Source organism: Paramisgurnus dabryanus, chromosome 1 (assembly GCF_030506205.2).
Source record: "Paramisgurnus dabryanus chromosome 1, PD_genome_1.1, whole genome shotgun sequence".
Classification (NCBI taxonomy): domain Eukaryota; kingdom Metazoa; phylum Chordata; class Actinopteri; order Cypriniformes; family Cobitidae; genus Paramisgurnus; species Paramisgurnus dabryanus.
This window is the reverse complement of record NC_133337.1, coordinates 9801342-9828217: the sequence shown is the minus strand read 5'-3', so window position 1 is coordinate 9828217 and position 26876 is coordinate 9801342. Positions and strand designations below refer to the sequence as shown.

At 35.9% G+C, this 26876-nt stretch overlaps 2 protein-coding genes across 5 annotated transcripts; both read left to right on the top strand.

Moving 5' to 3' along the window:
• The first annotated feature begins 8104 nt into the window (after nt 1–8104).
• Nucleotides 8105–15191, top strand: LOC135746961 (scavenger receptor cysteine-rich domain-containing protein DMBT1). 4 transcript variants are annotated; one of them, XM_065265605.2, is made up of 9 exons: nt 8105–8196; nt 10021–10066; nt 10409–10447; nt 11036–11362; nt 11457–11765; nt 11870–12178; nt 13824–14132; nt 14403–14761; nt 14923–15191. In XM_065265605.2, the coding sequence occupies exons 3-9, from the start codon at nt 10414–10416 to the stop codon at nt 14926–14928; spliced, it is 1653 nt and encodes a 550-aa protein (XP_065121677.1). In that variant the 5' UTR covers nt 8105–8196; nt 10021–10066; nt 10409–10413; the 3' UTR covers nt 14929–15191. The 4 variants fall into 4 exon arrangements, with proteins under 4 accessions (XP_065121677.1, XP_065121679.1, XP_073667631.1 ...); XM_065265606.2 differs by having other exon boundaries at nt 8137–8196; nt 10024–10066; XM_065265607.2 differs by lacking the exon at nt 11457–11765.
• A 420-nt stretch (nt 15192–15611) lies between these two features.
• On the top strand, nt 15612–26724 carry mapk11 (mitogen-activated protein kinase 11). Its single transcript, XM_065265662.2, has 12 exons — nt 15612–15838; nt 20209–20338; nt 20502–20560; nt 20755–20866; nt 20998–21027; nt 21240–21287; nt 21388–21502; nt 21966–22037; nt 22307–22386; nt 23144–23222; nt 23569–23742; nt 24327–26724. The coding sequence occupies exons 1-12, from the start codon at nt 15726–15728 to the stop codon at nt 24398–24400; spliced, it is 1086 nt and encodes a 361-aa protein (XP_065121734.1). The 5' UTR covers nt 15612–15725; the 3' UTR covers nt 24401–26724.
• The last annotated feature ends 152 nt before the right edge of the window (nt 26725–26876 follow it).

Here is a 26876-nt window from a genome sequence, read left to right as displayed (position 1 = left end):
CAGTGTTGTTAAACATTTCCTGTAGGTCTCAATAAGTTCCCTAGCTCGTAAATCAGTCTGTGAATCCCAATCAGAAGTGATTATCCCTCAGCCTGTCGAAGATCAGCTCTCTTGGATGTAAACTTTCGGGGATGTAACGTTAACACAATGTCACATCGTGTGGCCGATTAAAATACACTTGAAATAAAGCAATGAAAACAATCATTTTCTCTGGACTGATCTGTTTACGCTCCCCCCCCCCCTTAAAAGGATACAAAAACACAGTTTGGAACTGCAGGTAAGGATACTTACATTGGGACACTTGATCATTTATTTTCATGTGATGTGACTATTAAAACACGTTGTGAGATATTACAACTGATATTTATAAGCAAAAACATCTCTCTGACTGGTTACAATATAAAACACTTAATTATTCTGTTTTATGTAGTACTGACAAGAAGTCCGGTAATAAAGCGAGTGCTCGTACTTACATCAGAGCCAGGGAATCTTTTTTAGAGATGTAGAAAGTAGTTCCCCAACAAAGAGGCTTTTTAAATAACCCAGGTGTTGTTTTCTAGTTTTCTTATTTCAAACGTGTGCCGCCGAACTGTTATACACTGTCAAAAATAAAGGTAAAAAGCTGTCACTGGGGCAGTACCCTTTAAAAAAGGTCCTAATATGTACCATTTAGGAACAAATATGTATCTTTGAACTGCCAATATGTACCTTTGAAGTACTAATATGCTCTCTTTGGGTACAAAGGTGTACCTTTTTGAAAGGATACTTTATTTCTGACAGTGTATCATCACAGCTAGGGCTGCAGCTATCGATTCCTTTTGTAATCGAGTAATCTAGCACTGAATCGATCGATTAATCAGATAAAAATTGTGTGTGTGTTTTTAAACAACCAAAACAAATAATGCATAACGAAAATGACATGGCTGTAAAATGTTCAAGCATTTGGCTTTTATTTCTAAAAAAAAAAACAGCTATTGACTTTTGGCTCCAAAAAAGCCTATTTATACCCATTTAGTGTTTATAAGTGCCAGTGCCAACAATTAAGCAGTGCACTTTAATTTATTAATATGCACAACAGGTTTCATGCTGTAATCTAGCCCTGACATCAAAGTAAATATCTGGTTTATGTACATTTCTACACATGCAGCATTTACCATTAGGCTACTAACAAATAATATATAATTTCTGGGGTGAGCCTATTTGCTATGGTAACAACATGTGCGTGTGAGGAAGAGTGACACCCCAGTCAGATGTTCAGTTGCTTCATTGCAGACTGGTACGGCAGAAATACATACATTCAATTTCAATAGAACGCTGCATTTGGTTTGCATCACTTGCATTGCGGTGCATTTTAGGTTAAGAATCTGTCACAGGGTGACTATGATAGGGCAGAACCAAAAGCGGGCGGAGATTGGTTCCGCCCGAAGATGGTTTCCGCCCAGACTAAAATTCTCAAACACCATCACTTCCTGATCCCCTTGACAACCGAAATCACAGCTTACGAGCAACAGGTGTGCAGAGTTAATGTGGCGATTCATGGGGGGTTGGGGATTGGAGGATGTGTAAAGAGGAGACGGATAAATAGAGTGGCAGAAACACCAGAGAGAGAGTTGGATTTCCGGGGCGAGTGCCGCTCCGCCAAGGGCGGACCACAACCCACACTTCCTGAGAAGAGCCTAGAGCGCCGTTGATCCGGGGATCACTTGGAAAGCGAGCGGAAAGAGTGCGGGGCCGAGAGAGGCGAAGGAAAGGAGTGTATTGTATAGTACAGGAGCAGCGGATTGCTGTAGTGTTGTGTTGTTGTGTGGTCACGGAAACCGACCCGGTGGAGAGAGAGAGTGGAGGTCTGGGGAGAATCTTCATAGAAGGAGCAGAGTTCGCTAGTGACTGAGTGAAGGATGTATCAAGGATACGATCGACTGGGCTGAGTACGTAACGAATACTTACCGTTGTGATATGGATGTGCTGTCATGTGTTGACGTTGTTGGAGCAGCCATATTGAAGAGTCTTCACTAAAGGCCTCGTTGAGGACGAGTTACAGCGGTGGGTGAGCTAAACGGGAAAGCAGAATAGCAGAGTGTCATCTATAGTGTGAGTACCCCGATGTTGTTTATGAAGTATTAAGGAGCTTTTCTTTAACTGACGTGTGTTGCGAGTTTACTACTCAGTGTGCGGCCCCACTGTGGAGAGAAGCGTGGGTGAGCCGGGAAATAGTACTGGGAGGCCACCGTGTCGAGAAGTACTGGTAAATGCACGTGAGTAACATCGTACATTATAGCCAGTGATACTGAAGAGGGTATATTACCTGACGTGTGTTGTGGAGTTTAGCGCACAGATTTGCGGCCCCACTGTGGAGAGAAGCGTGGGCGAGCCGAGGAGTATAATCAGGAGTAAGCGCAGGAGGTCTGGCGTTCATCCTTTAAGCACTTTTTCCCCCTCCGCTAAGAACAATGCCAAGCCACACGACGAGCCCGGGTTGAGTTTTGGCTCCGTCCTTAGTCACGAAAAGTGTGAGGAGTGCCGTGGGTGAGTCATTGCCTTCATTGTGTTTGTGTGTACACTTAAGCTTGCAGAGGAGTGCTGTGCTTGTGTCGACAGGAGCCACTACCAACCAGAGGAGTCGTGAGGAGAGTACAGCCCGTTGGGGCTAGAGGAGCATGGATTTAAGGCAGATATTTATTGGACCTCCTGAGTGTGAAGTGACGGATCCTTTCTGGCTCCATACCTAAAAAAAGAAAGAAGTCTCAGTTACCTGTGTAAACTCTTGCCTCTGCTTACAGCTCCAAACCTGAGTAGAAAGTTAAAGTCGCAGTTACTTGTGTAAACTCTTATCTCCGCTTACAATCCCAGCCACGAACACAGATCCAAATGCCCCCCCCCCCTGCTATGAAGGCCCGAGGACTGGGAGGATGTTTTTTTTTTAAATATTTAAATCCCCTTAATACCTTTTAATGTTTAATAAAAGTTGTCAAATTTTAATACTCCTCGGGGTGGAAATAGGAGGAGCGTGACCCGCGACAAGGGCGGTCCGCTTCTCCGACCTTTGACAGATTCGTTCAAAAAAAAAATCACAACATTACGTCCCGCTGTATACAGTGAATGCATGCTGAAATCATTGTTGTGTGGCTACATAAAAGTTTAAGCATATGTGATGCATTGCATGATTTGTCTGACCCGCGTGAGGGAGACGAGCGTGCATGCGTGTGTGTGAATGGGTTCTTTTTTAAGCCATACTCTCTTGCAATTGAACGTGAATACGTTTACTACTTAAAAACATCAAAGCTAAACATCATATCTAGTCAAACCGCGTAACCACATCGCTACAAATACAGTATGGGATTAAAATCAGCAAAAGCTACGTTACCTTGTTTCATCGACGCTTGGTGAAACAGCAGTGGATGTTTTCGGTTCAGATGCTGAATGTAATGTAATGATAAGAATGTAATGATCCCAAACTTTAGACATTCTCTCTCTGCTGTTTATGGACATATTTACTCTCCGCCATCGCGCCAACTAAATTCAAAATGTATCACGCGCTATGATGTACTTCCTGAACATTGAACAACGGTCCGTGTGAATTAGATCTCGGCGCGTGTAGTGCGCGTCATAGGAATTTAACGAGGCTTCGAGGCAGAATTTTTGCCTCAAGGAATTTTTTGAATCGAGTTAATCGAGTAACTCGATGAATCGTTTCAGCCCTAATCACAGCTGTGATTGCCTTCGGCCTAATCACCGCCGTAATGATATAGAGCTATATCACACTCCTACTCAAGCGATATTGCTTAAATATGTTTCTTTTTTGTTTTAAAAACTAATTAATTTCATTGCCCTCCCCATCCCCCCACACAATGATCAATGGGGAAGAGTGTGTAATGATGGCTGGGATCTATCAGATGCAGTGGTGTCTAGAGAACTTGGCTCTGGAGATGTTATTGAGGTAAAGACTGATATAAGAAAAATTTTTCTTAATGAAAATACAAACATGGCAAACAAACAGCCCTTAACTCTGAACAGGTTACATAAGTAGAAAAAGCATACAGCGGGGAAAACAAGTATTTGACACATCAGCATTTTTATCAGTAAGGGGATTTCTAAATGGGCTATTGACACAAAATGTCCCCCAGATGTAGCCATCAAGCCAAATATTGAATTCGTACAAAGAAATTAGAATGCAGTTCAGTGCATTGCTTATAGTTTTCTTTGACACAACAGTACCTGGTGATGAAAGGTCTTTCTGAAGTTCTGCCCGAGTGGTTCTTGAAGAACTCTCCTGATTATTCTTTAGACTCCTCTGACAGGGATCTTACATGGAGCACCTGATCATGGCCAGTTTATGGTGAAGTGATGCTCTTTCCATTTCCGGATAATGGCCCCCACAGTGCTCACAGGAACATTCAGCATTCTGGAAATGCGCCTATTCCCATCAAAATGCTTTCAACGATAAGATTTTGAAGATCTTGAGAGAATTCTTTGCTTATACTCATCATGAAGTCTTTCCCTGTGTGCCTCCTTGGTAATGAGAAGCCTTTATAGGTCATCAATTAGGACTAAAGCAGCTGATAAGCAGCTGATATCAATTTGTACTGATAGGGGGTAGAGTTTCTCTCTCAATACTGACAGATTTCAGGTGATTTCCTGGCTTTCTATGCCATTTTGCACCTTGTTCTCTTCATGTGTTCAATACTTATTACCTGTGTCATTTCACTTTATTTATTATGACTCAACTTGTGTACTTAAATTATCAGATTTTTTTTAATGAATTCAAAATTAAGCTTGGTGGCAACATCTGGTGTAAATTTTGTGTCAATAGCCCACTTAGAAATCCCCTTACTGATAAAAATGCATTATATCCCTGCTGTATGGGCCATTCTACCGAATTAGTGCAAATAGCTGTCCCGGAACAAAAAAACTAATTTAAAAAGCATTAATGTAGGAAAATGTTTGATAATAAAAAAATATAAGCAAATAGCAATCAAAACCCAAAGTAATATTTGAGGTAGCGGCAGGCTTTATATATAAAATATCATCATTTATATGGTGCTTTCAATTGAGAGGTGGTTGTCCCAAACCCCAAGGTCTGAATTTCACCATAGAAAAAAATATGAAATAATTTTTTTGATTTTTTTTATCATTGTTTTAAGAAGTATCATTTTGAATACTTTTGTTAATTAAAACCAAAAATATATTTATTGGATATTTTCATTAAAAATCATGTAAAAAAAAACACTGTCCCGCATTTTCACGTCACTACCGAAACATTGCATAGTTTGGTCAATAATACAATAATGCTTTAAGCCACTCCCCTCCATTTTGAACCAGAAACTTTGTCTGTGCCTCTCTACCTTGTGGTGACATGGTGATTAGATCAGTCCCATGGTTTTGAAGTAAATGTGATCAAAAGTTTGGAAGTCAGTGTGTGACATTTATGAATGTCACTACCGATCACACATTTTCAATTATTAATTAATTATTATAATTAATTAATTTTATTTTTTCTACTGGTCATTTAGGTTTTACTCATGTTTCCATGTTGAGAACTGTGGTAGCTAACTACGTACTGATTAGCATCTTAGCAGTAGGATCAAAGTTAGCTTGAATTGTCACTACCGAAACAGTCACAACCGAAACATTTGTTGACATTTCGGTTGTGACGTGATTGTTTCGGTAGTGACAAAATGACACTTATTTCTTTATTTTAATAAATAAATAGAAACTTTCAAGTGCACATATATTCTTTTTCAGTACAAATAATTTGTCAGTCATATTTCTGTAATGTTGTACGTGATTTGACTAGGACTACAAACTAAGATAAAATTAACTAGGCCAGAATAATTTAATTAATTCATACAGTAGTAGCTTGACTCATTATTGATATAAATGAAGACTATATGATTCTACCTCTGGTCTCTAGGAAATTTTTCTGCGCTAATTTAGCGGGACTTTGACTGATTGCTTTATATAATTGACATAACAGATAGCACTTATCGGTATCATTGTAAATTGACATGTAATTGTTAAGTGTAGACATGGCATGCACACACAAATAATGTAAATGTAAATATCTTTGACTAATTTGTAGAGATAGCTACAGAGAGAGAGAGAGGAATCACCAACATGCATAGACGGCAAGATGAAAGTAGAGCAGACAGACGGAGAGAGCCTATTTTCTTGAGCCGATACTTCTTTTGCTCACTTAGTTTACTTGTAACATTTGGCATCATCGTGTCATTTTTATAAGTCTCAATTTAAAAAAGTAACATTTATTGAACTTAAAAAACTATATTTTTGTCTGTAAATAATGCCGGAAAAACTCGGTGAACACAGCAGCCACAAATCGGCCAATGCCAATACACATAAAACTCGCAAAAATCGGCCGATATATCGGTCTATCACTAGTTCTTTTATATGAAAATTTATTCAACCTACCTCAAATCAAATAAAAAAATTAAGTTTACTTCAAACTCAAAAAAGTCAAACTCAGCAACAAGAGAATCAGTTAGGGAGGTTTAGAGAAGTTAGAATGTGTAATGGAAAAACAGGCACACATGTGTACACCAACATTACAGATGGACATGGTTGCACACACACCAAATTCTGTAGTTTATACTGTGGGCCTGAAGTTTTATATGGCCATACATTGTCATCTTTTTCTCAAGAGATGTGAAAATCAACACAGCATCTTGCATCCCTTCAAGGTCTGAACTATCCGCCATCTCTTCAGCATAATGTCAGTACAAAGTGCTTTTATGTGGTGTTGCGTTAGATATTCTTTGTGCTGTATGTTTTGACTGCATAATGCCAACCATATTTGATTAACTAATTACTTTTTTTTACACAAAATATGGACAATCCAATATGGTCGTCACTACCGAACATTTGATGTCACGACAAAAACAAATAATGTTCTGGAAAAATAAAATAGGTTTTGTTATCAGAAAAGATGACATAAGTTTATTTAGTTAGATAAAAATTTAAACTAATGAATCCTTGAATTTGAAAACTGTATCAGTGCATGTATGGCAATTACAGAGAAATATTGCTTTCAAAATACATTTAATTTGATGAACCACTCTTATAGTTTTGTTAAAATAATATTTCTAATCAATATAACCATGACACTGTCTTTAAAATTTTTTTAAAAATATATTTAGAAGGGTTAATGTAAAGAAAATTTATATCAAATGTTGTTTTGTTTCAGTAGTGACAAGTTTTGGGAGAGAGTAAACATTTCAAAACTGTATAAAAACATGTTAGGAAACTAAAGTGTCCAATCAGTAGATTAGTGTTCCTTAGATGTTCTACTATGTTTATGACTACAAAGCTTGCAGGAAAAAACACACTTTTTTCAAGAAGTTTTGAAGTGTCAATTTGCAACAATTCGGTAGAATGGCCCGTATATGCAAGTATATTTTATACTCAAAATAAGACCGGACAATAAATAATGCATCGTAGTAAATCATAATGATTTTATAGTAAATAATGCATTTAATAATGGAAAACCTGAAGTTGTATACCACATTTGTGATTAAAAAAATTTACTGGCCGCTTATATGTGGTTTATTATTTTTTTTTTTTGGTACTATTTCATTATAATGAAATTATTTTATTTGCTTTGGTTTCAAATGCAAATATTAATTGCATACCAAACCAGAAACATCTATAAAAAAGTGGTTGGACCCACAGCAACAACCCTTTTTATGACCAACTGACAAAGCAAGCTTTCATGCATACAGTATAGGTTTGTTGTTTGTTCCTCAGTAAGCTCACTGTATACAATTCAAATCAGTTGCATATAAAAGGCTGTGTTCATTCTCCCTATGAAAATTGTTACTTGATATTATGGCAACAGTTTTGCATAATTAAGTTTTGTTAACCAAATATGAACTTTTTCATAACTGTCACAAAACACTGACCTATTTTTTTGCCTTTTTTTGTTTCTCAACACTGATCTTTTGATAGCCTCTGATGAATAAATTAAAATAATGAAGAAACAAATGCATGTCCATCCAAGTGTGCTGTCACAAACTTATTTTGGACAAAAATACATTGGATTACGGCATGTGTTTAGGTTGCATATTGGTTATAGGTGTGGTCATATTACATTTATATAACTGAGACATGTCCACAACACAACACTGTTCAACCAGACCAAATCCATTCAATAAGGAAACAGGTATCAGACACTCATCTGCACAGGTATCAATCTAATAACATCTATATCATCAATATAATATTTTAGTTAATTTTTAAACTTGAAATGTGTATATTTTTTATTATTATTTTCATTTTTATTCTCACACAACATATGCTAATAGTGCATTTGTTTCTATACTTTAATATTTTTATATATGCTCAAACTAAATATTACAAAGGCGCTATTATAAAACAAACTTTGTGGACCGTCCACACTTTGATGACTGTTAAATATATTTTGATGTACTCAATTATAAAGTTTAAGATTAATTGCTGTAAATCATATTTAGAAGTTAGACTTATCTTGCATGTACACTTTCTAACTATTTTATCAATTCACAAAACACATTTAAATTGTTTAAAATCAAGTTAGATTCAGGAAGTACTACATGTGAGAAATTTGAAAAATATATATTTTTTAATTAGTACATACCTTTAAAACTGTAAAAGGTGAAAGCTAGGTATTTGAGGATGTATAAAATCTGTAGACTGGTTGTCAGTAATGGATCAAATCAGCACATTTGCAAAGGTTTATCTCCATTTGGCTATATCATAAATAAAAGTTAGAAGGGTAACTTTGCAGTAGGCTATCACATTATATATTTCCTACTATGTGATTTCCATATAATAGATGAGAGTATTCAACTGCTATATGGCAATAAATATCCTCACATTATTATTAGTGCTAAAAACTTTGACAAAAAAATGTTTCAAAGGAACTGTATTCGGTAACACTTTAGTATGGGGAACACTTATTGATTATTAATTATGACTTTTGCCTTAGTAAACTTCCAATTTACTGCTAATTAATAGCTTATAAGGTAATTGTTGTAGACGTTAGGTTTAGGTATTGGATTGGGTTAAGGGATGTAAAATATGGTCATGCAGAACTATGCATCAATACCTGTATTCTTACAGTTATTCAAAGATGCACACATTATTCCGCATATGATTTGAATATTAGACGAGAGTATATAATGGCAATGAATGTCTCATATGGCAATAAATATCCCCATATAACTTAACATAACAGCATAATGAAATTAATAAAAAGACAAGGAAGCAGGATTGGCATGTAAATTGTATTATTATTACAGAAAAAACAGCAATATTACTTAAATAAACTTACTTAAATAAAGAGGTAAATGCGCCAAACACGTTAAAATAAATAAGCAATAACAGTGGAAAAAAACATTATTATCTCTCAAAACTTTATATGACAAAAATGATATTTAATGGAAAAATTCTTACAGTTATTCAAAGATGCACACATTATTCCATATTACTCCCGTTTATGAGCACGTTCATCTCTGGCCTCGCTCTGTTATGTAATAGCTGATTGACAGGTGCGCATATCCGTCTTTCAGTATCATTTTGTATAGTTACTCATTTAGGAAAATTAGCCATGATTTAATGATTTTATGTTTATTATGAAAATGTTTTTTTTTTTTGCTGATTGATTACGATTTGTATTACCCTAGTTTTACTACAAATACAAGACCTTTTTTTTACCACGTAGGGCCGGTGGTATACGAAATTTCCCGGTAGATTTTTTTGTCCCACTGCCCCCTGAATACTATTCATCAAAATGATAATTGTTAATACAATATCAGGGGAAATAACTGACAATTATGATTGTTTTATTTTTTTTATCAATTTAGTCTTAATTGTGAAGCCCTTTCAAAAAAATCAATTATGCATGAATGCTTGGATGTATATAGGTTGTGTGGATATCTATTTATTATAGGCAGATATATAAACAATATCCACCTTTAGTATATAGACAGAATTTGATTGAATTATTTGTGTTTAAACCAAATTTTCTAGCAGGTGTGACAACAAACCCTCTGTTACAGTGAACCCCACCTATTGGGTAAGTTGTAATGCTTGCACTTCTGTCACTTTCGGTGTAATTAAACGATAACGGTAGGTCCCACAAACAAACTTTAAGTGTTCACTTGTAGCAGAGATGTTTGTGTTGATTGTGTAAAAATATTTTTTGAATGATAGAACCAAAGCCAAAAAGTGTTAGTTTGTGCCCTGCCCTTCCCTTACACTTTAAAAACTACTTTAAGCCACATTACATTATGATACGCTAATTTGACTCCTTCTGATAACTGATAAGAAGATAAAATAAGACAATACTGTAAATGTTTAGTGTGAGGATCAAAGTCAACAGTGAAGTAATGTCTTTTTATATAAAATATATTTCCAGCCAGTATGCTGCAGTTCCTGATTCTCTTTTTGCTTCTGGGTGAGAACATCTATTGTACATTACAAACATATACAAAAAATGCTAATTTTCTCTCTTTTTCAGTTATATTCATAAAATTAAGAGCTTAAATAAAACATTATTCTTCATCTGTGACTCTTTAAATGGATAGTTCACAAAAAAAACAATGAAAATTGTGTCATCATTTGCTCTCCCTAATATTGCTCTTATCTTGTGTGAGTTGAGATGATATTTTAATAAATGATGGAAACCACATTTTACTATGGAAGTCAATAGGTACCATCAACTGTGTGCTTACCATTTATCAAAATATCTGTAAAAAATGCTGGGTTATTTTCAACCCAGCCCTGAAAAGAGACAAACCCAACCCACTGGATTAAATTAAGCCAGAAAATATTATATTTGACCCAACAGTGGGTTAAAACAGCCCAACAGTTTGGTTTGAAACAACCTAGCCTAGCATAAGTTGAATTACAACTCAACAGGCTGGGTTCGTCCCTTTTTGACCTAAAGCTGGGTTGAAAATAATAGAGTGCAGAACAACATGATGGTGAGTAAATGATGAGAGGTTTTTCATTTTTGGTTAAACTATTCCTTTAACATGTACAGACAGAAAAACTAGTGGAGGTGAAATCAGGTTGGTGAATGGCAGTAACTCATGTTCTGGACGAGTGGAGGTTCTTCATAATGGGAAATGGGGAACAGTGTGTTCAGATTACTGGGATCTATTAGATGCTGCAGTGGCATGCAGAAATCTGGGCTGTGGAAATGCTATAGATGTAAAGTTTAATGCAACTTTTGGAGAAGGTTCAGGACAAATATGGCTAGATGATTTAGCTTGTGTTGGCACTGAGTCCTCATTTTCAACCTGTGGAGGACCACCATGGGGAGTAAACAACTGTGGACATAGCCAAGATGCTGGAGTCATTTGTCAAGGTAAATAAAAAATTTAAACAAAATGCGTACTGAATTAAACCAAAGAGACTAACACAAAATGCTAAAAAAAATTAAACCCTGTTTGTTAAATTAGCTTCTGTTAGGTTAGTAAACGGCTTCAGCTTTTGTTCTGGGCGAGTGGAGGTCCTTCATAATGAGACATGGGGAACAGTGTGTTCAGATTACTGGGATCTGTCAGATGCTGCAGTTGCGTGCAGAGTACTGGGGTGTGGAGATGCTATTGAGGTCAAGACTGATGCATTTTTTGGAGAAGGTTCAGGACAAATATGGTTAGATGATTTAGCTTGTTATGGAACTGAGCCTACATTTTCATCCTGTGGAGGACCAACATGGGGATCAAACAACTGTGGACATAGCCAAGACGCTGGAGTCATTTGTCAAGGTATATGTAAGCTACAAATTGGGTACTGAATTAAACCAAAAAGAAAAACACAAAATGTAAAAAATGTCTAAACCCTGACACTGTTTGTTTGTTTGTAACTTAAGCTTCTGTAAGGTTGGTAAATGGCAAAGATATTTGTTCAGGACGAGTGGAGGTTTATCATGATGGTCAATGGGGAACAGTGTGTGATGATCGCTGGGATTCATCAGATGCTGCAGTGGTGTGTAGAGAACTGGGATATGGAGATGCTACAGAGGCAAAATCTAATGCTTATTTTGGAAAAGGTTCAGGACAAATATGGCTGGATGATATAAAATGCAATGGAACCGAGTCTAATCTAAAAAGCTGTAGATCAAATACATGGGGAGTACACAACTGTGGACATCATGAAGATGCTGGAGTCATCTGTCAATGTGAGTCAAAAAAATTGGTTTCAATGTGCTTGATGCATTATGCATATATAATTAGTATCATTATAGATGAAGAGCAGTACCTGGATGAGCAGTGTGTTATCTTTTTTAGTAGTTGTTATCGGGATAACAGAACTCAGAATGTCACAACTGCAATAAGGAATGGAATTATTAAAGGGGCCATGGCATGAAAATCTGACTTTTTCCATGTTTAGGTGCTATAATTGGGTTCCCAGTGCTTCTGTCAACCTAGAAAATGTGAAAAAGATCAATACAGTAACGTAGTTTTCGTAAATGTGAAAAAGATCAATACAGTAACTTAGTTTTGGTAAACCATTCTCTGCAAGCACGTGAAAAATTATTAATTGAAATTTGGATCTATCCAACCACAGCACTGCCACTGAGAAAGAGAGAGAAAAATAATTGACAGCACAATTGAGTTTGAATTGCATCAAACCACCATCATTGTGATCAGTGTTTGCACTTCATCTGCTCATTTGCATGTTAAAGGACACAACCAAAACGCCACATTTTTGCTCACTATAAAGTGTACATTTTTACATGCTATAATAAATTATCATATGTTGAGCTAAAAACTTAACATAATGTGCTCTGGGGACACCAACGATTTATTTGACATCTTAAAAAATTATTGTGACATGTCCCCATTTATTCAAATTAGTCATAAAAGTGTTATCCAGTGGCATTGTGTCTGGTTATGCATGTTCATATGGGCACAGGCTGTTTGGGGGCCACATTCATAAAGTTATGATGTCATGCATGTCATTTTAGGTTAAAAATATTTTGGGTCTCTCATTAATGTTACTCACTATCAGACGTGGTTGACAGTCACTCCGACTCAAAACGAGCCAATATTCCAAGCTTTACTGAACATGCGTCTTCCAAAGAGTAGGCTAGACAGGTTCAACAAAAGAGAGCTGGTTTGCTGATGTACATGCGTTAATGGAGGAGTTGATTGGCGGATAGGGCAAAAAAATGAAAAACAAATCAAACGTTTTGGAAATGCATAACAAATAGCATTTACTGAAAACTACTCAATCAAGACATGCACATGAATTTTACTGTCAACTTGTTTATGCAGATTGTACTTTACAAGCTAAATCATTGTTTCTGTTAAATGTGATTTAAGACATCATTTAAAGGACAAGTTCTGTATTTTACACTTAAAGCCCTGTTTTCAAATTGTTTATGATGAAATAGAACGGTTTTGACTGAAATTTGGACATATGCTGCTGGCCCGAGAATTTTCAGTTTCTGTGGTTCCCCCCCCCACCCCCACAAAACAGCACATTTTTGCTCACACCTATAAAGTGGACATTTTTACATGCTATAATAAATTATCTATATGGTATTTTGAGCTAAAACTTAACATATGTGCTCTTGGGACACCAACGATTTATTTTACATCTTAAAAAATTATTGTGACATGTCCCCATTAATTCAAATTATAAATGCCCCTATACATTGCTCTTGTTGTTTGGGATCTGTTTGTGTTTGGCCTGGGCCTGACTTGCTACGCCACTGTTGTTATCACTTAATGACTACAAATATACTCTAAAGTACATTAAACATAAAACATTTGTTTGAGCTTTGTACATTTCTCTGTGATATAATCGATTGATATCAGGTTATATACGGTTGGTGAATGGCAGTAACTCTTGTTCTGGACGAGTGGAGATTCTTCATGATGGTCAATGGGGAACTGTGTGTGATGATAACTGGGGTCTACCAGATGCTGCAGTGGTGTGTAGAGAACTGGGCTGTGGAGATGCTAAAGATGCAAAGTCTAATGCTCATTTTGGACAAGGTTCAGGACCTATATGGCTGGATGGTGTAAACTGTACTGGAACCGAGTCTACTCTAAAAAGCTGTAGAGCAAATAAATGGGGAGAACACGACTGTGGACATCGTGAAGATGCTGGAGTTATCTGTCAATGTGAGTTAAGAAAAGTTTCACAGAAATCATTTATTTATGTTTGTTAAAAATGCAAAAATGTTTTATTTTCTGCATGAAGCATAATATAACACTAGAACAATATTATTTAAGACATTTTTACTGTTTCTACTGTTTGTGTTTCACAAACGGAAATGAACTATTTTTTGTCCCAATAATTATTATTTATCTCATAATTATTAAAACATAAGAATATTCCTCACTGATCTAACAAAATAAGTATTTACTTACTCTTCATGTCTATCCTGTCAGATAACTTCACCTATATCAATGAATCAAAAAGCTGGATTGATGCACTGCGGTATTGTCAAACTCATCATCAGACTCTTGCGCACATATTAAATGCAACAGCACAGACGCACATCACACGGATGCTGCAGGGTATAGAAATTACCAAAGGAGTGTGGATAGGACTTGAAAGAAAAATGCAGATCAATTCATCCCCTTGGCTGTGGACCGATGGGTCTCTTGTAAACTATTCTTTGTGGCATCCCAGTTTTCCACTGAATCAAATGGGCAGGTTTTGTGGAAAACTGCTTAAGAATTCAACAAGTAACACATTTAAATGGGTGGAAGATTGCTGCTTTCAGAGCCTTCCTTTCATCTGTCAGGTAAGCATTTACTTTTCATGTTTAATAATAAATGAATGCAGTTGTTTTTTTTGCCAGATACTTTAATAAGATGCCTAATAAATGATTCATTCATCAAATCCTTACAGAATTTGTGTTTTGTAGAGATTGGGATAAAATACTTTTTTGTTATGTTTTATCAGGGATGAAACACTTGGTGGCGCTACATCCTACTTTTGAAATCTTTGACTGATGCTGAGAGATATTTAGACTGTCATGATTATTTGTTCATCTTTGTTTTACAATTTGTTACAATAAAATGCGCTGATTTGTAGTATGTAACTCTGTATAAGTATTATTAATACATGTTCTAAAATCTTTAAATCTTATGAAAAAAATTATACGCCTATTCTTTGTCAGCTTATATGAAATGCATGGCTAATAAACCATTACTATAAGTAAATGTTGGTTGTTTTTTAATAGCATAATTAAATTCTCTATTTTTTATTGATTTAATATCATATTGTAAAAAATATTTTTGCAAAATATTTTAATACCATAATAACATGCCTAATAAACAATAAAAAAATGTTTATTACAAAATGTTAGAATTTATTTCATAATTTATTTTCATTTTTATTGTCATTTAATATCATTATTAATATTGATGTTAATATTATAATCTTAAAATATATTATTATAACAAAAACAATTATTAATAATAATTACTGTTATTGTTATTAGTAGTAGCCTGATAGTAGTAGTATGTTTCTTTTTATAATAATAAAAATAATAATAATATATTATTATGTTTATTTTAATAACAAATTAGTTTCATTGCCTTCCCCATCCCCCCACACGAATCATCGATGGTTCCTCCCATTTCTGGCAAGTAGAAGAAGAGGCACCAAAGCTGGTTGACTATACACATAGCAATATCACTTCGGCGTATGCGTTAATATTTCTAACATTTTGCCGTATTAAAGATCGGGATTCAACGGCTGATATGTCGACAAGACCGGGATTCTACCGGCAAGATCTGAACAAGACAGTCTGGGAGGTGCCCGAACGATACCAGAATCTTACGCCGGTTGGATCGGGGGCTTATGGCTCAGTATGGTGAGTCCAGCAGGCGATATTACGCATACTACTATGACGAAGGCTAGGCTTATGCATATTTATTACGTAGCCTTACGTTTATCCCACAAAGTGTACTGATTGGCGGAAAGGAAGACGCGGCGTTAGTGGGCGTTAGACTGATAGCGAATCCTACTAGCTTATAAATATTTATTAGATTACGCGTCTGGACGGTCCAGGAAGAACATCGGCAAGAGCAATTCCATATTAATGAGCTAAATTATTGCCATAGTAGGGTTAGTGATTTAAAGTCCAATAGTAGAGGAGGGTGAGGCAAGAATATTCCATAACAAACAACATCAGGCATGCATCTTAGAGAAAACGGCATAAAGGGAAAAAAATTAACAAACATATCACTTTGTGATAATAAACTGTTATAAATAAATGAAGAAAGAATTTATAGGGAATATAAGGACTGTGTGATGACTCATAGCTTTTAACATGTTATAATAAATTATGATATTTGTGGTATTTTATTAAGGGTTATTGTCTTTAAGCTGTTTTTGTTATTGACATTGATAAGATGTGACAATTATACAATTATTGCTGCAGTAATTGTCTAAGTAAATTAATGTTGTGATAAGTAAAAAAACACTCTTTAATGTTTACATATTAAGATTCTGACCTGAAAGCTGATTTATGCTGCTGAAAGTCAATATAAAAGACAAAGCCTAGTTTTATGCAATATTAAAAGAAAGCTGCTGTTGTTGTTTTTGGTGGTGGTGTTGTTTGTATACAAAATGACTGTGTACTAAGGCATCAGATTCTGCAAGCATGTTGTTCATAGCATTTGAACAATATTCATTTAGTGGCTACATGCTTAGAGCTTTAAATTTCCAACCTTAAAGTAAGATTGTTTCCTGTTTTAGTAATGCCACACCCCCATCAGCAATCTGATCCGCTCCATCTGTACAGGAATAAGTCCAGCTTTATCATCCTGCCACGGTTTTGCGTGTCACAATCATACTGAGAGATTTACATTGCACTGCACACTATAGCATCTTAGCCACAACATTAGAAGCATCAAGCCTCCCTCACGCTGTGACTGACTGAAACGGTTGCCATAGTGACACAGCTTCTCTCTTGACCTCAGCATCTTCAACTCGTCCATATGCTCATATATCATTTTTTGGTTATTTTTGTAATAATAATAATAGAGTGACTCATCTCATAATTGTTTTTGCGCAAATCGTCGGCTACCATAAAAACTGCACAATCGTTCGAGGAATTTGCCAAGTTTAGCTTGCATGTATTTCTCTTCCCCTTCCTTGAAGTTTCACAAAGTTTCACAATTATTGAGTAACAGACATCAGCGCTTCCTCTAAGCAAAAGCGTCACTGAAAAGAACCAAGCTTCCTAAAATCAGCAGCTTTTCTACAGATCCCTCTCAAGAAATGACCCGACAGAAAATTACAACATCAGCACATTATCTAGTACATCATTGGTGGTTTCACTGGCCATGGGCTTGCTGGACCCCATATCAGACTGGTTTGTAATTATAAGAAAACACAGTTTTTGATATTGGAACATATTATTTGTGACTAAAATAGCTAAAAAAATATCTGTGTTTTTGTGCAGGATACTCTGGTTGTGAATCCACTATAAAGTCAAGTGTATTTTTTTCAGTTGTATACTATGGAAGGGTTGCATACAATTCTGACATTTTTAACAGTTGCTGAGAGTTAAAAAAAATGTTCACCTTTTACCTAGCCACCAAAACACAGTGGTGGAGAGGCGGGACAAACACCACACCACCAACAGCCACATGATACAATGACTGGTAAACAAAGCAGAAGTTAATATTTCCATATCATAGCAACTAAAGCCTCAGCTGACACCAAATTTATAGTGCTAAATGTATGCCAAATCGAAACTAACAAGCAAATATACCAAACCCAAAGGCTTAAAACTTTGCTTTACGTTTATATTGAACCGCATTACCAGTTCTTACGCTAGCTTTGTTTGGCAGATTTCCAGCTCTGAAAAATAACGCGACACAGCTCATTTCATTGTTAGGGACACAGATGTCCAACATCACGCTGGGACCACCTCAGACCTAATGACTTCATTAACTGCATGAAAAGATGCATAACATTAACAAGAGAAACTCCCAAGGGATTTAATTTGTTGCTGATTCGATCCCATGTTGACTTAAATGGGTTTAGCTAATTCTGACAGCTTAAGGATGTGATTATACTGTATGAGCACTTCACCGCATACCATTTAAAGGCACACAAGGCAAGTCTGAGTATTATTTCTCTACAAGCTCCCCCTAGTGTCTGGGAGTAAATGCGTTCTATATCTAAGACTATACGAGACTGAAGGACACCGGGTCGGATACAGCGAACTTGCAAGTGGGGTATTCTTCCTACAGACGGTAGGGGCGGGCGAGAGAGTCTTCATTCGTCATGTAATGAGTCATTTAACCATATACCGACTTACGAAGATGATTTATTAACATAAAAATGCTGCCTTGTGTCCCTTTAACAAGACAGAAATTTTATCAAGCTTTTGTTAAATATTTGAATAAAAGACGTAGCTTAGTGCTGTCATTTTTAAAATAAATATTCACAGAATATTTTTAGTGAAATCAAATTAGTTTTGTCTAAATTGTTGTGTGTAAAACCTTCAATGCAACAGCAATTTTGTGTCAAATGAGGCTTTATTTGAATCAAGACATTCAGTTTTTCCACACTATTCAGACTGTCAGAAATAAACTGATCAAAAACTGTAAATGTGCACAAAATACCTTTAACATCTTTATTAATGTCATTTTATTCGTATGTGACCCCCAGTCAAGAATCTCCCTTTCTTACTTTCTTACTCAAATGAGCTGTGAATTTGCATTGTCCATGTTAAGCCCCTTTCTATTGTTTGATTATTTGACTTCTGTATTGGCGGAGCCGGTTTGTTTTAAAGGAAGGGGGCTGGGAAGACCTGGGGTGTAAAGGGTTGAATCAGGGAATGGGAGAGTCCCAAATGGGGGTTGGGGGCTCTGCTCAAAGTCCTACAGTATTAAAGCCCTACTAAAATGAACACATGTAAAGCATTCACCATCTTAGAGATACAAACTGTTTAGAGATTGAAGGGTTTTTTTAACAGACAGAGCTATATCATATCATATATCATATTAAAGGCAGGCAAACAGTCAATTTCATACATATGTCAACCTTATTATGAAAAGTAAAGTTTTACCCAGTGTTTTTAACCATACTGAAAGATCAGATTTGGTGGTTTAAATGCCCATGCAAAATCTCTTTAAAAGTTTTTAAAGCATTTGTAAATTTCAGAATTGTCACATCCATAACATTGTTTCTTTCTCATAAATATGCATACAAAATTAAAATAAAATTAATATTAAATGTTCTTTAAAAAGTCACCATCTCCATTTGATGAGTATTAATGCTTCTATTTTGTGCATTTTAAGTCGCAGAATTCCTACAAAGTATGTTGTCTCCCAAAAACATATTCCTTTGACAAATCCATAACACATATATTTCCCTCATCTAAAATAGATTTTTCTGATGTCTGGAGTCATCAGGGGTTCAGGAAAATATAAACGTATGGTTCAGTTTATTTATAATAAAAGCATTCTCTGCTAATTTATTCTTTCATTATATTATATTATACTATACTATACTATACATATATTTTTAAACTGTAATATTTTTATTTGTGTACAAATATTATTATTTTTATTAGCAGTGGGTGTGTGGGTATTGATTCATTAAAATTTTAGCCGTGCCAGAGGTCTCTGATTTCCATAAGCTTGGACAAAACCAAGTTCATTCATCCCTCTGATAAAATGCATGACCCTTGCATTTACACTTCTTTAGTTGTTGTGTACTTTCTTTTAAGTACACTCATGTTAGGCATGCCTCTCTGGTGCATTTGGTCCAGTAAAAATATGTGAGTGTCTGAAGGGTCTGAGGTCTTTACTTAACATGATTCATAGCAAATGACAGACTTGTGTGACTAAAAATAACAAGCATACACATACTGTACACAGACTGTAATAAACAATGCTTAAAATAGGGATGGCTTTAGGGTAATCCTGGAAATGATGCACTTTAAAACAAGACATCCGTGCCATGTATGGTCTATGGCAGTGTTAAGAAATGTTGACAGGATAGGCACCTGCTTAATGTCAGCTCAGATCCTGGACAATGTACAGTCAAATAAGTAGTGTTGATCTTTAGTGAGCATGGTAGGAAACCACACCTCAGTCATTATCAGAAACATTACATTAAAATCCAGTCTCTCTCTCTCTCTCTCTCTCTCTCTCTCTCTCTCTCTCTCTCTCTCTCTCTCTCTCTCTCTCTCTCTCTCTCTCTCTCTCTCTCTCTCTCTAGCTCAGCGTATGACGTGTGTCTCCGTCAAAAGGTGGCTGTTAAAAAGCTCTCTCGACCGTTTCAGTCCCTCATCCACAGTAGAAGAACCTACAGAGAGCTGAGACTTCTCAAGCACATGAAGCACGAGAATGTGAGTCCCACAAACACACACAGATATACTATGAACGTACACAATAACACTCACCAGAATCCGTTCTTGCTACACAACAGCTCAAACAAGTGCTGGACTGAGCATTTCTATTGTACCCAAAGGCTCTCAAACCGATCATGTTATACATGTTATTTTTATTCAGGTTATTGGACTCCTGGATGTTTTCACTCCTGCAGCTTCTCTTGAAGATTTCAATGAGGTGTGAGTGTCTCCCCTATGACAACATCTACATTTAAGAGTCACTCAGCGATGCTTCGATGTTAATTAGGCTACTTTACATCACATACAGGGACAGCATTGTGACCAACTATCAACCATTATGTTTACATGCATTCGAAAGACACGTGTACCCTTCTGGATGTCTCTAAGCCAAAACTGTCTCTCTTTCTCTTTAGCTACCTTGTAACCAATCTGATGGGAGCAGATCTCAACAACATTGTCAAGTTTCAAAGACTTTCAGATGAACACATACAATTCCTCATCTATCAGCTTCTTCGTGGCCTTAAGGCGAGTAAATGACATGTTATATGGTATCTCAGACTGGAAGAAAATCAGATCTAAGTTTCTCTAAAGAGCCTGACTCTCTTTATATTTTTATATTGTCTCATCTAACAGCTTAATCTTTTTCTCATAAGCAGTACATTCATTCAGCTGGACTGATCCATAGAGTGAGTGATACACATTTCTTTTTTTTTTAAATGCACTTTATATAGTATGGTGGAGTGTTAGTAATCTTTATACAGAAACAGTTGAATGACATGAAATGGTTTTGATAGAACGCACAAAACAATCTCCCCCCATTTCAGATTTGATATAATTGTTTATCTCAGTGACTTATAAAAAGCTGTTTTATATCAGTATTATAACTCGTTTTTTTCAGGACTTAAAGCCAAGCAATGTAGCAGTGAATGAAGATTGTGAACTTAGGGTAGGAAAACAGATCCTTTTAATGACTTTTATTGTTTGCTCTACTTTCAGATGCATTAAACTTTTAGTTGAAAGTTGAGTCAAATCTTTTTTTATTCTAGATCCTGGATTTTGGATTAGCCAGGCAGACGGATGATGAGATGACCGGTTATGTGGCTACTCGCTGGTACCGAGCACCTGAGATCATGCTGAACTGGATGCACTACAACCAGACAGGTAAACCTGCCCTCACTGCCTGTTGTGAAGCATTGTATTTTTGCTGTACCTTGATATGCATCCTATGAATCATCACCTGGATTTATTAAAGGGATAGTTCACCCAAAAATGAAAACTTCATGTGTGTCTTTCTTTATTCTTCAAAATCCAAACGCAGAAGTGTTGTTTTGGGTTTTCTGCATACTACGGAAGTGGATGATGACCCAAAAGTGTTAAACAAATAACTCGACTCATGCCATTTTGGTCACCACTCATCATCCACTATTAATCAGAAAACCTAAAACATCTGTGCTTGGGTTCTAAAAAAGAAAGAAAGACATTTGGGGTTCAAATGACATAAGAGTGAGTTTTCTTTTTGAACTATCCCTTTAATGATTTGGAATAATAATAAATATTGAAACAATTGTCTTTATGCCCTTATGTGTTTGGAAGTTCATTAAATAAGACGGAGCGTGTTTTACAGTGGACATCTGGTCAGTTGGATGCATCATGGGTGAACTTCTGAAGGGCAAAGTTTTGTTTCCGGGTAATGATTGTATCCTTTAAATGGTGTATACCTCGACTGAGTGCTGTTTTATGTGTGGTTTTTGAGTGACTCTTGCTTCCTGTTAGGCAGGTGAAAGAGCAAAGCCTAAGTGGTCCAAATGTAATTATAGAAGTAAGTCGAGGAAACAGTTTGCAAACAGAGACACAATTACATGAGCTGGGCATCTCACGGTCAGAACTCTATGCTAACCTGCAGCTCATTTTCTCATCTGTATACATGTTAGGCTGTGTTGTTGATCTTTAACACAATTTCTGCAGATATAGATCAGCTAAAGAGAATTATGGAGGTGGTAGGAACACCGACACCTGAAGTTTTGAAGAAAATATCCTCTGAACATGTGAGATGACATTAGCCAAATAGTCAATCAATAGGGTTTCATTTATAGTTTTTAATAAATGAAGACATTATAAACCATGATCAAGTCCCCATCGTAACAAAGCAGCAGACCCAAAATGGCAAAACATTACTACCTCAAAACACAACTGGATGATTTATTTTATTCCCAAATAGTGGTGTTTAAAGCATGGAAACAAGTTTATTAAACATTTCAGCATTATCTTTCATTTGTCACCATTATCATTACTAAAATAAAAATATTTGAGAGACGCCATAAGTAGAATATCAGTAGTCCTTACTGTTACCCCAGACTGGCTTCAATTCAAGCACTGATTATAAATATATTCATATCCGTGACCCTGTCTGTAAAATCCTGGCTAATAATTTAATGATAAGGTTATTAACATCAAAGTTTGATTTCACTTTGATTTCAATCTTTGACATGATCTTACTCAGTCAGTATTAAAGATATCAATGTTATATTTTCACAGAATGGTCTTTACATTATGTAGGAGGATTTTATGTAGAAATTTGTAAATCCCAAACAATAAATTTAGCTGGGGTTTTACAGAGAGGGTCCCAAATACAAATTAATGTTAAGGATGAATGGCTGTTAAAGTTCTCACACTACTGCTATTTTTTTCTTACTTTTGTAAGTCTCTTTGGATAAAAATGTCTGCTGAATACCTAAATGCAAATGTAATGAATAGCTTAACTCAAATGTATTAGCATATGTTTTGATTTTTTTTTATTTCTAGGCTCAAAAGTATATCCAGTCACTTCCGTACATGCCACAGCAAGACCTGGACAAGATATTCAGGGGGGCGAATCCATTAGGTGAGAATGACAAACAACACTAGGTGTTTTCAGATGACATCTGCATTTTAACAATGTGACCCTGAAACCAGTCACAAGGATCAATTTTTTAAAAAGACATTTATTGATCATCTGAAAATAAATAAGCATTCCATTGATATGTTTTTTTTTTTGGGGATAGGACAAAATTTGGTTAAAATACAACTATTTGAATATCTGGAATCAAAAAATCTTAAAGTTGTTCAAAAAAAGTCCTCGAGTTTTTATATATTTACAGTAGGAAATCTACTAAATATCTTCATGGAACATGATCTTTACCTAATATCCTAATTATTTTAGACTTTTTCCTTCTATGCACTTTTCCTAGCGGTTGACTTATTGAAGAAAATGTTAGTATTGGATTGTGATGGGAGAATCTCTGCCAGTGAAGCTCTGTGCCATGCGTATTTTTCTCAATACCATGATCCTGATGATGAACCCGAAGCCCCTCCATATGACCAGACCACTGAGAGCAAAGACCGAACACTGGAGGAGTGGAAGGGTGAGAGACACTACCAGATGCTAAACCACTGCAAAGCTGTTTTCCGGACAGGACTTATCCTAGTCCCAGACTAAACTGCATGCTTGAGCTCCTTTAATTTAAAAACAACTTGTACTTACATATCTTATCAGTGCATTGTTTTGTCTCAAGATGCACTCCAGTATTGTTTTTTGTAAGGTATGTTTGTAAAAACTACTTAAATGTCATAATAACTAAGGCCTAGTCTTGGTTTAATCTAACCCTGTCCGGGAAACTGCTCCTGAATGTTGTCTCATCTTTATAGTAAACCAACGTCACAAAGAAGCTATTTGTACGTTCAGAAAATCAATGCAAACATCATCTCTATTTACCTTCAGCCCAGTAGAGACACAAAATTACACATGCTATATCTAAGACACGTGCTTGTTATGGAACCACACAACTGTTATTACATTAAATCATAATGTAAAGAACCGTCTGTAAAAATTGAAGTCAATGTGAAATCAACGACTGAAATTAAACTTTGATTCTCCTAATCTAATCATTAGATTATGATTTTGATGATTTTCTCTCTCTCTCTCTTTCTTTCTCTCTGTCTCTCACAGAGCTGGTTTATGAGGAAGTAAACAATCTCAAAGCCCCTGCCAATAAATCAGAAACTCTTCAGGTGGAACAGTGAGACTGATCTTAAAACAATCCAGGATGATTTTCACCGCCCTATCACTGCCTGTCAATCAAACTCTCAAGACACGGGATTGGCGGACAAACAGTATAAACAGACTGCAGTCCAACCTGAGACAATGACAAAAGTATTTCCAAGGCATGATGCCCTTCCTGTATGAATTCATACGCACATTTAAATATGAGCAATGGTATTGTACCGATGACACAATGTATTAATATTATAAGGTGCATGTTGTGTGTGTGTGTGTGTGTGTGTGTGTGTGTGTGTGTGTGTGTGTGTGTGTGTGTGTGTGTGTGTGTGTGTGTGTGTGTGTGTGTGTGTGTGTGTGTGTGAGTGCAGATTGTGTGTTTTGATTATTTTTTTTATATTTGATGTGAGGCAGGTGTCAGGTAAAGCAGGGTATGATGTACCTCATACAAGACCAAAAACTAGGCATGCAGACAAAAAGGCTATGCTGGGGAAAATATGTTTACATTGTTGAAAGGAGCTTCTTGAAAAGCGGATACACACTCTCAGAAACGGGTCTTTCACTGGGATGGTACCTTTTAAAAGGGTCCTAATATGTTCCATTTATATGTACCTTTGAGGTACCAGTATGTACCTCTATAGGGTACCAGCTTGCAAACGTACTTTTGAAAAGGTACCGCCACAGTAACAACTTTTGTACCTTTTTTCTGAGAGTGCACGCAGGGCTGGAAACGGCAAAAATGTGCTGGGGGGACTCTATATTTGGGTAATTTTGGATGACGACTTATACTTGGGAGAGAACATAAAAACTGTAGAAAACTGTATGTTTTCTTAAGTATTTAAAAATACTTTTAACCATAATTTGTCCTCAGGTTAAAGAACTGTGACTGTGACTGTGAAGTGTCATCATGTGACAAGCTTGATAATGCATTATAAAATAATAGTTGCAATTAAAAAAAAAATATAAAAGGGAGTAATTTTTAAATGCCTGTAAATACACTCTTAAAAATTAGGTACTTTAAAGGTTTTTTACAGCGATGCCATAAAAAAACATTTAGACAGAAAAAGTTATTCTATGGCATCGTAAAGCACCTTTATTTTTAATAGTGTAGCTTTAAGTATTAAGATAGTTTAAATATAATTAATTTTCAGTTCTACTATTTAAAAAATAATATTCAGTTTAAGTTGGAACTTTGTCCCCCCACCCTTGAAATTCACTCCCGGACTCCGTCCCCTCACGTTACCCCCAGTTTCCAGCCCTGCATACATGCATTCATGTATTAAAGTCTCTGCATAAATGTAGGCAAATACATAATCTGTATTTACCAATCTGCAGTGTTGAATATTGCATACCTCAAAAATGTTTGACTGTAACGAGTCATGCATAAATTGAAGTGTGTTTACCAGTTATTTTAGAAGATGTTCTTCCAGTGATTTTGGAAACACAAAGTACAGTCAAATACTGACTCCTCCCCTCCTATAAACATCTTATCAATGAAACACGAATTTGTTTGATTAGCTGCTTATACAGTGGATTTACACAGTGCTACATTAAAATTGATCAATTAAGATACTTTAGACCATAAACCATGTTTAAAACATTTAAAAACATCCAGATGCATCACAATTAAGGAGAAAAAATGTCTTAATTTTAATGAAAATGAAAAAATATAATTTCCTGACTGTTCTTCTGTCTGTGTAACGCAAAGTGTTTTACACAATACTTGAAAAGGATTTGTGAATATCAGTAGATATTTTCTGAATGTAGGTGAAAAAAACTGCAATTCAGATGTTAAGCAAGGTTTGTTTCACAATTGCTGTGTGTTTATTAAATGGTCAATTTTGAAACATCCTGAAGGACAATGATGCAACTCTGATGTCATGAAACTGTAGTTGCCATCTGAAGCTGAATGGGGAAAACTGGTGTGGTTTCTTCTTTTACACTTTATGTAAATGACAGAAACCATCAACTGTCCTGCCTTCATCACAATACATTCCTATAGTATATGCTTCAAAATCTGTTTCTACTTTAGATGCTACGATCTTGACATAAAATACAAATCTTATACAAATATGGTAAAGTTCTGCATATGTGGCCTTAGCACTTTGACCCCAGTGTTACGCTGTGTATCTCTATTCTCCTCCTGGTCTACTGCATGCCTTTTTAACTAAGAGAAAAGATAAACTACCTTCTGCTGTTTCAGTGGACTGGATGGATTTTTAGCCCTTTGTCTATGACCCATCAAGTCTCACCAGTATGTAGCCACTCAACTCTCACCCTCTGCTCTGTTAATAAAATGAACTGCTTTCCTCAAACACGTTTCTGTGTTTTATACTAAAGTGAATACAATAAACATACACATTATCCAAGATCTAAACGCTATGACTGCAAAGGATTTGCGCAATATTTAATAAATGCAGACTTTTAAAATTATATTTTAATTTGATTTTAAATCAGGTATTAATGACTCTAAGCTGAACTCGATACAAGTGTGAAAGACAT